The 10,276-nt window shown below is 47.8% G+C and overlaps 1 protein-coding gene and 1 long non-coding RNA gene across 2 annotated transcripts; both read right to left on the bottom strand.

Moving 5' to 3' along the window:
* Window positions 1–327: 327 nt before the first annotated feature.
* Window positions 328–1,657, bottom strand: LOC123139521 (uncharacterized). The gene is made up of 2 exons (XM_044559301.1): window positions 1,510–1,657; window positions 328–1,414 (listed from the first exon to the last, which is right to left on the bottom strand). Exon 2 carries the CDS (start codon window positions 1,237–1,239, stop codon window positions 328–330), a length of 912 nt encoding a protein of 303 aa, XP_044415236.1. The 5' UTR covers window positions 1,240–1,414; window positions 1,510–1,657.
* A 1,730-nt stretch (window positions 1,658–3,387) lies between these two features.
* Window positions 3,388–6,886, bottom strand: LOC123138542 (uncharacterized). Its single transcript, XR_006469235.1, has 6 exons — window positions 6,209–6,886; window positions 6,008–6,100; window positions 5,206–5,762; window positions 4,043–4,194; window positions 3,811–3,886; window positions 3,388–3,721 (listed from the first exon to the last, which is right to left on the bottom strand). It is a non-coding gene; the product is annotated as an uncharacterized lncRNA (long non-coding RNA).
* Between the last annotated feature and the right edge of the window lie 3,390 nt (window positions 6,887–10,276).

Raw genomic sequence — 10,276 nt, forward strand, 5'->3', positions numbered from 1 at the left:
TGATCGATCCTTGATGTTCACACGCTGTGGGCAATATAATCGAGCAATGCTAGACATATGGAGGCTTTACAGGACTTTTACAGGCAATGCTGAGTGGGCTGTTTTAATTGGGTAATTCTAGCAAATCGACATATTGTCTCGTCGATGCAATGCCCAGACAAGTACCTAGAGAAACAGGGGGGGGGGGGGGGGGGGGGGGCGAATCTGACAAGTACCTAGAGGGTCAAGATACAGAAAGTTATATGGGATCTTCCTTGAGGAAACCCAGAGAAAAGGAAGCAACATAAATTCGTGACAACATGCGCAGCTGGTGTTAATTCAGTTTATTCAGAGCACCCGCTCGATGTGCTCATCCGTGAAGACAAAACGTGCGCACTTGTGCTTGACCATCTCAAGGGTCTGCTGCCGGTGATCACCGGCGGCGCACGCCATCATCTCTACGCCGGTGAGCACAGAAAAATACCCACCTCTTTCTCCTTCCGTAAAGGTCTTTGCGATGAGAAACTTGCGGCCGCCCAGTTGGAGAAGCTCGAGCTGCTTTGGAAGCCACGGCTCTCCCTGTGCAGGCGGGTTCAGATCTTCCCATACCGTGGGCTCGGAGGGCTGCCGTCCACCGTCCATGGCAGAGAGGTCCGTGGCGCACAGGTGATCGTTGGGGCTCGAGGCCGAGAAGCCAAACCACAGGTTGAACTCAGGGGCGTAGTGAGCTCTGCCGCGAAAGGGCAGCATCCATTCCCCGACGTGGCGCCATCCTCGAGGCTCCCTGTACTCCTGCCGCGGCGTCTCGTAGCTGTAGGTGCCGACATCGACGCCGCCAGCGCCGGCGCATGATATGTAGATGGTCGAGCAGCCGTCGCCGTCGACCATGGTGGTAAAGGAGGTGATAAAGGCTGACCGGTGGCTGACAAAGGGAGGCGGCGGAACAAGTCGCCAGTGCCATTGCGGCATCATCCTGCACCTAAATCTTCTGGGCGTGCGCTCAAGGACCTCGAAGCACCCATCATCGCCCTTCCCGGGGTACGCATCCAGGACATACAGGCTGTCTTCTTTGTCCGCGTCAGGTTGCGCGATGGACAGGCACATGGGTTGAGGCGGCTCAGCGCGGTGTGGACATGTCCGTCGGCGTTGCCCATCATGTCGGTGTAGACTATTCTGCCGTCGCCGGTGGGGCGTGGACTGTAGAGCGCCAACATGTCCAGGGTGCCGCCATGGCCACCTGCTGCGCTCAAGTTCATGCATGGCGTCGGCAGCTCCTTGATCCGCATCGCCGGAAAAGGCTCCGTCTTCTCGGCCGCTGCTGCATCTGCTGACCCGTAGAAGAAATGGTGGTAAGGATCGATGCGGCGCACCGAGTACACTCCTTCCGTCCAGTTCCGGGTCACCAGATTCACGAACCGCCTCTTCATCTTCGTCTCTGCAACATCACCATAAATAAAATTGGACCGTCGTCTCAGCCTCTCGGATAAAAAGAAATGATGAACAAACTGGCAACAAGGCAAAGATTAATACCTCAAGTTGATGATCAACAGGCCTTCACGCTAGGTCTGTACGGGATTGGAGGGGGCGACGACGACGTGGCGGAGGAGTTGTGCGGCGGCGGCGGCAGAACGGGAGAGAGATAGGTTTTGGAGCCCCCCCGTTCAGTGCGACGTTTTGCTCACCCGTGGTCGGCCACCCCACAGTTCAGCGCCGGGTTCATTTGCAGGAATTATTGTGCAGGTCCCTCGTGGGCCAGCAGGTCTGGTTAACTAAATTGTAGTAGTAGAACGCCCGTTTTTTTTTCATGGTAACATGTGTCTCATTCATATCATAAAAATTAAAGTACAAGTCACATAAAGACCGATATGACAAAACTGAAAAGATAGCAGAACGTCTATGAGCTTGACACCAACGCCCGTCACCTGCCTCCGGCACCACCATAGCAGCCACCGAAAAAAAAATGACGGATCACCTTCTCACCCGAGCTCAACGCGGCTCCATCGCTGATATGCAGCTTTGCGGACCTCCAAGGTGAAACTATTGTCGTTGAACGAATCAGACCGGGGCAACACCCCGGACACGCCATCGAACTCCAGATAAGCCACCCCCACATGACTAAGACGTCGGAGGAGGAAACCATACCTGCCATCCACGAACCACGATCCCAACACACGTTCCTTCTTTCAGATGTCGTCGATGCAGACCACAATCTACATCCGCTCCTCGACTACCTCCCAAGCTCCGCGCCAATGTTGGAGCAGGTGCCGTCGCAACGGCAGAGCCCGAGGACACATGTCCACCAGAAGGATGCCACCGCCGCCATGACATCCCTGCTTGAATAGACTGGTTCCCAGATCCTTCACCGACCATAGAGACGATCGCATCGTCAGAGAAGAATCCAGAACTTCTTTATTCAGCATCGTCGTCGCCGCCGTCGAAGCCAAGACGTCGAACGATCCAAAACCCTAAGCTTCTTAGGCCCTAAAACCTAAAGCTATAAACGATCCACACGCGCGGGATCCGGCGACCCCCCTCATCATCGACAACCAAAAGGTCGCCGGCGGAGGAGAGACGCTGGAAGACGGAGCGGGAAGGAGCGGCTCTCCTGTGGCGGCGGCTAGGTTCTCGCTACAGGAGGAAAACCCTCGACCGAGTTGCCACAAGCCTTTTTATTTTCTGATTACTCTTACTAGGAAAATGGCCCGTGCGTTGCAACAGGAATACAATCGTCCCTTGATTGATACCTTTTTTTTTGCCTTACCAGGGATCCATCCTAGCCCCACAATGAAGCCTGACTGTTCCCGCAAAAAAAATGAAGCCTGACTGTCACCACGATGATAGGGCATGACAGTCTGTCTCGAGAAGGTCCTCGGAATCGGATAGACCTAACGTGACCATGGCCTCCTACTACACATCTGCCCAACATCCTTGCCAAGGCCCAGATGACGGGCATCCTCCCTTGTTGTGTTAGTCGAGGCCGGCGGCCGGCCAATGGCACCGTCATTGCTTGTGCGTTGCTATAGAAAAAAAATGTGTCTAAAGTTTTTATCTTGCGGACTATATCTAAAGGGGAGATTCAAAAGAGAATGATGTGGCTCACGTACCCAGGTCATTGTATCTGAAGTTTCTATTTATTCGGGATGGCGCAGGAACACATTCACTAACGAAAGTATAATCTAATTAGTAGCAAGGCACTCAGTATCATCAGTTTGCGTTTTTCTCCAAGTAGCATAGAAACACATCCCATAACCATAATATAATACAGGACGGAGGGAGTATGTTGTAATCAATAGCAAGCAATTAGTTTGGTTACTATCAATTCTCTATGTTGTTCTTACCTTATACAACATGACCTTTTTTCAGAAAATGATACTTGGGAAATCTCATAAAGCTTCTAGATTGCAGCCATTGAACCGATCAACCGAAGGGCTTATGTAAGTTATTACTGTAAAATAAGTCTCAGTCCTGAGAAGAATTCACTTTGAACACATTTCACTCAGACGGATAGAACAATCCTTGACAACCTATGCCAGTAAGGAAAAATTACTGTATTGAAAAGACCACTCATGCTCCTTCCTCTCACATTAACTTCAGGCCTCTAACAATCACCGATCTTTGACTAATCATTCTGAAGTAATACAACTTTAACTTAAAACATGAAGAGCAATGGTGTTGTCGCTGCTGAACATGACATCTCCCACTGTTTTGTGTTTTTCCAGTCTACTTGTGCCCACTTCTTCCTCTAAATAGAAATTTGTCAGTGTGGCTCTCTGTATGTCTAATAGAATGCAGCCAATAACTACACGTATCGGTAATTAATCATGATGTTACCTAAAAAAAGTAGTTAGTCCATTAAATCTCCACCGTGTGTGTCAAATTGCTGAACATGAAGCCTGTCCATCTGTACCTACAAAATAGCTAGAACATCGGTCAGTGAAATTTAAGGAAGATGGTGACGAGCTTCCTAGACTTGAGCTGCTGGGAGATCCCATAGCTAGAGCTCAACGACTCCAGCAAGTCACTATTCCGGAATGTGATTGCGTTCGAGCGGACGTACACGTACTTGAATACTATCTTTTATGATTCTGAATCTTCACAGGAGAGGATTAATGACATACAAACAATTTGCCTTAATTCTTGAAGACAATGTTAATCGGATTCTCATGTTGAGGAACCATCTTCAGGTACATTTTCTTCACAATCTGCTTGATACGCCTATATTGATAAAGTGTGACCATCAGCTACATTCACCTCAACATAACTGAGAAGAGAAATATTTTTATGACGGAGAAGAAAATAATGATTGATAGAAACCTATCCAACCATGAATAGCTCAGATTAGCTATTTATAATTTATATATACTACAGTCAAAAATCATAATTTGATCAAAACATAACTTCATCCAAGATTATGTCGCAATGGATTGCTATAAGTCCACCAACGAATTTCGGATTTAGGACCAAACTTTCTGCCAGAAGTCAGCCACAATACTGTGCACCAATTTATGCCAACAATGTGTGTGTGTGTGTGTGTATACAACATTGATAGATTAATCTTAAGAAATAATCTACTGCTAGGTGTATGTAGTTTATACCCAGAAAGATATGAAACCTACAGGACACAGCAAATGCTGAAGAAAATGAAGAGCGATGAAATTCTAACAATTTGCAAACATCCGCAATAGGTCCTTAGTCAACATGAACTTAGTAATTCTACAATTACAAAAATGCAGGATAGTCTGCTGCAGCCAGAATAGTAAAAGGAACTTGGATTATTCATGTAATGAATCTTCTAGAAATTGGCTGCAAGAGACACAATCACCAAACAACAGTTTAACAAGAATTATTTCTGTGCAAGTCTAAAGATATATTTAATGGCTCTTACACAGTTAACTTGGTCTTCTAGAAATTGGCTGCAAGAGACACAATCACCAAACAACAGTTTAACAAGAATTACTTCTGTGCAAGTCTAAAGATATATTTAATGGCTCTTACACAGTTAACTTGGTTGCACAGATAATTACATAGTAGACTATATATGTTGAAGAAACCATGAGCATCGAGATGGCATATAAATTCTTGTGTTATGGCATCGCTGGTCATCAGTGCTCATTAGGCTCTATACTTATCAAGTCAATGCACAGGAAGAAAAATCAAAAGCATAGCCATGCATTCGCACCATATTTCTAGACCAGATGAAAAGAGGAAAGCATGCTTGTTACCTACATGAAATCTGATTTTGGCGGCACAGATGCGCATAGAGTGGTGGCCAATGTTGCTACAGCCGGGGATCAGGGAACTCACCCACCTCTGACTCTCGCATGGCAGCATGCGAAATTACCCTTTTCTTTCAACTAATCTCATCTGAAAACTTCTATGGTTCCATGAACCTCCTCATCTCCCTGCTTGAGGCCTTCTCCTCTCAGATCCAGACGAAACGCCAAGCGGAACAGACGGCCACCAGAGGAAACACAGTATCGCACGGATAGACAGGTCCATGTGGAGCTTGATCTAGAGCTTGACAGCGGTAGGGAATTGGAGTCCGGCAGGCAGCCTTGGTACGGTGATCTGCTCGACCAGGACGACACCGTCCGGCCGCACGGGCACACCTCCGTCCAGCCTTGGTAACTGTCCAACGTAGCGCACTGCTGCTCACCGAAGAGATGAGCCTGGAACCACCATGAACCTCCTCGTGTCCCCATTTGCCTCTTCACCAGTCCAGGGGCTACCTCCTCCAATGCTCAAGATTTAGTTTATTAAGTACCAAAATCAAAAGATTGATCCTGCACGGATGAAGGCTTCAGAAGACCAACATGGTAGCGAGCATATTAGAACTGAATATAAAATTACAGCATGCACATGTTGCATTGATATGCATAATTAGAATTTTACAGGGCCAGAAAAATGACACTGTAGTTCACTGATGCGGTTAGAGGTTTGTGCATCCAACCATCCAAGTATAAATGTAGATCCTACCTCTAATATCAGTTTCACTCAGTCAGGAAAGTGTGCTGAATGTTATTCTTACCTCTCTAAATGAACAAGAAGTCCTTCTGTTCCTTGAAAGAGATCATCAATGGATGAGATAGATAAGCATATAAGGCCTCATGATTGCTCTTGCCTAAATGAGGCATAATATTAGAAAAATATATAACACCTCATTTGGCATCAGAGATTTATAAAGTACTTGATCAAGTAAGATCATAGAAAGCAACAGTTGAGCATGTACCTTGTCACGGATCTTCATACTCATAGGTGGAATGTGTGATATGAAGATTGTATGGTAGTTCCTGGTTGTTGATATATAATCTGCACTCCGATCAAGCATTGGAATGAACAGTTTTGAGCATAATCAAAGCACGTCATACAACTGTATGCCATTAGAACTCAGTTCCAAATTCATACAACTGAAAAAGAAGATAGATACTACTTTATATATCGTTTTTGTCAAGCCAATATTGCCATGGTCATGAAGCACTGGATTCTACTCCCTCCGTTCAGAATTACTTGTCGCAGAAATGGATGTATCTAGATGTATTTTAGTTCTAGATACATCCATATCCGAGACAAGTAATTCCGAACGGAGGGAGTAGATAAGTGTAAATTTAGAGAGTGAGGCGATGCCCCCGTCTGCCTTCCGGAGCTCCCTGCCTTCGATCTCGTGCACGCCTCCCAGGACCGCGTTGGTATCGACCTCGCACCTCAATCTGGATGTCCTCCTCCATCTCAAGCACCTCTTCCCCGTGGATCCGGTTGTGGCCAATGTACAGACTAATTCCCAAACAAAACATTCATTAAGTAAGCATTGTCTCTTTTTCATCTATAGTTCAATTTTCAACCCGATAGAGTTTTGGAGCCCCCAAACCGAGCAGACATACAGAATGAAGGAAATAAGCAAGCGAAGGAAGCAGACCTTGCCGTGCGGGTGGGCGGGGAGCCGCGTAAGGTGCCCCACGGCGCCAGCAGCAAGCATGGCCCACGCGCCATCCTCTATGCCGCAAGCAAAGCTCCCCGCCGCGGCCGCCGCATGGACGAGCGCGGCCGCTGACGCGCCGGGCTTGGCTAGCACCGCGACGACCACCGGCACGGCGCCCAGGCCCGCGTCCTCCCCCTCCCCGCATCCTCCTCCTCCCGGTCTGCCTCGGCCCGCGTCCTCCTCCTCCCCCTCCCCGCGTCCTCCTCCTCCTCCCGGTCCGCCCAGGCCCGCATCCTCCTCCTCCTCTTGGTCCGCCGACGCCGCTGGGGCCCCCGGCCGCCAACCTGGCCGCGAGCTCCTCCGGATCGACCGCCGCGTGGGGTGGGGCTCCTGACGGCTGGGATCGGGAGGCGAGGGAGAGAGAGGAGAGCCCGTTCTCGCGTGGGTTTCTGATTTTTTTAACTTAAAAAGGACCATGGGTTGAATACCGTAAAGTGTAAGGATTTATTTGCAAAATGGCTGAACAAAACGTTTTCTCACTTAAGAAAGGACTGCGGGTTGAATACTCAAAAACTCAGGAACTTTTCTGCGAGACTGCCATGACGTACGACCGAAGCAATCGGTGGTTTATTAGTAGGTAGAGATGAATACAATACATATAAAATTTCATATATATAGATATTTTCTGGTTGCACCTATAAATATATGCTTATCAAATTTCAAATGTATAAAAAAGATAGCCTGCAACAATTGAAAAATAATTGAAATCCATTTCACTTGCAATATACACTACTTCAAATGTATAAAAAAGATAGCCTGCAACAATCGAAAAATAATTGAAATTCATTTCACTTGCAATATACACTACTTCAAATGTATAAAGAAGATAGCCTGCAACAATCGAAAAATAATTGAAATCCATTTCACTTGCAATATACACTACCGGGGCGCGGGGGCACGCAGGCAGGGTGCGGACGGAGCATGAGTGGCTCGCGGCGAGCGCGGCCAAGGCGCGCGCGGAGCGAAGCTCCGGGCACGGTGATGGAAGGACGCAGGCGATGCTACGACAGTGGAAACGAGGAAAAAAGGGGCAGCGGGCGCGATAGCTCATAGTGAAGCTCGAGGAGGCCTCGGGGAAGCCAGAGGGGGTCTAACACCGACGAGTCAGACGGCGAGGTTCGGCGGTCGGAGGTGGAAGAAGAGCTCGATCCACATGGCTCGACGCGTTCCACCTCGATCCAGTGGGCGTAGTCGGAGAAGAGGACGGTGGCGTAGCTGCTGAACATGATACTAGGGCGCGGGGTGGTCGGAGAGCGTGTAGGCGAGGTCGGCCATGGCGAGGTTAGCTTCGGGTGTTGAAGAACTTGAGGGGGCAAGCGATGGGAGGGACAAGTGGGGGTCTAGGGTTCCACAGGGGGAGGGAGCCTCTTATCCCGCGCGATCAATCGCAAGATGGCCGACACGAGGAGATCGGGGGCGTGGACGGGTGCGCCAGCTCCACTCCATGGCTGTGTCTTCCCTCTGTACAGGGGTTGAACAAAGGCCCTGGTGGTGGGCTGGGCCTAGTACAGTGGAGGTGATGGGCCAAGTGCACAGAGGCTTTTTTTTCTCTTTTCTGTTTTGCTTTTCTTTCACTGTTTGCATTTTTTTTGAAATAGTAAATGACTTTTCTCTACAAAGTAATTTACACATAAATACTAGGACATATATTAAGGGTTCACACAAGGTTTGGGGTCAAATGGAAAAGTTTAACTAATTATTTATTTTGAACAAGCCCTTTTATTTGTTGCTGGACCATTTATTATTTTCCTAGGAATTTATTTTTGAGTCAAGTGAAGTTGGTTTCAACATTACGATGATCAGGGAAATTTGTAGAATATTGTGAACATTTTATTTTTACTGCTTGCAGAAATAATTTATTTTACTTTAATTTAAATTTGAAAATGGCTTTGATTTTTATCAAGTGGCAATTTCACTTAGTTAAACTTGATGACATGGCACCATTAGTGTGAGGTCACTGTAGCATGACACTGTGGGTGTTACGGACGGAGACGTAGACAGAGGCGGGGGACAGGGGCAAAAAGGTCAACAAGAAGAAAGAGAATTATTGCCCCCTTCTTGCTTCACCTTAAGTCCAAAGGAGATCCATCAATTCTTCAAGTGCCTTACCGGAATCAAAGTTAGTTCTGGTTACTATGGGAAGATAAGCAGATTTCTAGACATCAAGAAGAAAAGGTTCAGCGGGATGAAGTCTCATGACTGTCACGTGATGGTGACGCAGATCCTTCCGGTTGCCCTTAGAGGGGTAATGGATAAGCACATCTGTGAGACACTTACTGGTCTATGCAACTTTTTCAACGTTATCTTTCGAAAGTTGATTAGTGTGAAGCAGCTCCGGAGGTTACATGAAGAGATCGTTGTCATACTAAATGAGCTTGAGATTTACTTCCCATCCGCGTTCTTTGACGTCGTGGTGCATCTATGTGTCCATATTGTGGACGACATCATCGACCTCGGGTCGTCATTCCTTCACAGCATGATGGCGTTCGAGAGGATGAATGGGGTCATCAAAGATTCGTTCGTAACATGTCCCGTCCATATGGAAGCATCGTGCAGGGCTACTGGCCCAAGAGTGCATCTCCGTGCATCTCCTTCTACGAGAATTATCTAGGCGGCGAAAATCCTGTTTTTGGTTTGCCCGTCAACAAGCACCTTGGGACGCTCAAAGGAGAAGGTCACACGAACGACCGGTGGGAATTGCATGTGGATCACTCGGGTCGACGCAACGACTTTGACATAGCAAACTTAGTAGTGCTACAATACCTAGACGTGGTAGATCCTTTCGTGACACTGCACAAAAAAACATCACAAAGAAGTACTGTCACCAGGGGCTAAACAAGACGGATGCCAAAGTTACTAGAGAGCACTACTCCACTTTCTTGCGTTGGTTCAAAGAGCATGTTCTTGCTAATCCCCTGGAAGAGGGCAGTGCAGACGGATTGCGCATACACGCCTTAGCACATGGCCCCGCAGCCAACCTCGCGACCTATCAGGCATACGATATCAACGGATACACGTTCTATACGGAGGCCAAAGACATAGACAGTGATTACCAGAACTCAGTGGTGACGATGGAATGCGTGACCTGCGACAATGGCACAACCGAAAGATTCTAGGGAAGGGTCGAAGAGATCTGGGAGCTTGACTACGCCGGACTGCACAGTACGACGATGTTCCGTGTCAGATGAGCTAAGGCCGTTGAAAGAGAAAACTGCTATTTCACTACCATGTCTATACCCGACGCGAAGAGCACAGCTACCGTGAGCATCATCGTCAAAACAGAGCCATGGGTACACGCTAAGCACGTGACACAATGCTTCT

Source organism: Triticum aestivum, chromosome 6B (assembly GCF_018294505.1).
Source record: "Triticum aestivum cultivar Chinese Spring chromosome 6B, IWGSC CS RefSeq v2.1, whole genome shotgun sequence".
Lineage (NCBI taxonomy): Eukaryota > Viridiplantae > Streptophyta > Magnoliopsida > Poales > Poaceae > Triticum > Triticum aestivum.

Excerpts from the sequence above, each read along its gene's own strand:
- LOC123139521 (XM_044559301.1), bottom strand. The coding sequence starts at position 1,239 with ATGCATGAACTTGAGCGCAGCAGGTGGCCATGGCGGCACCCTGGACAT.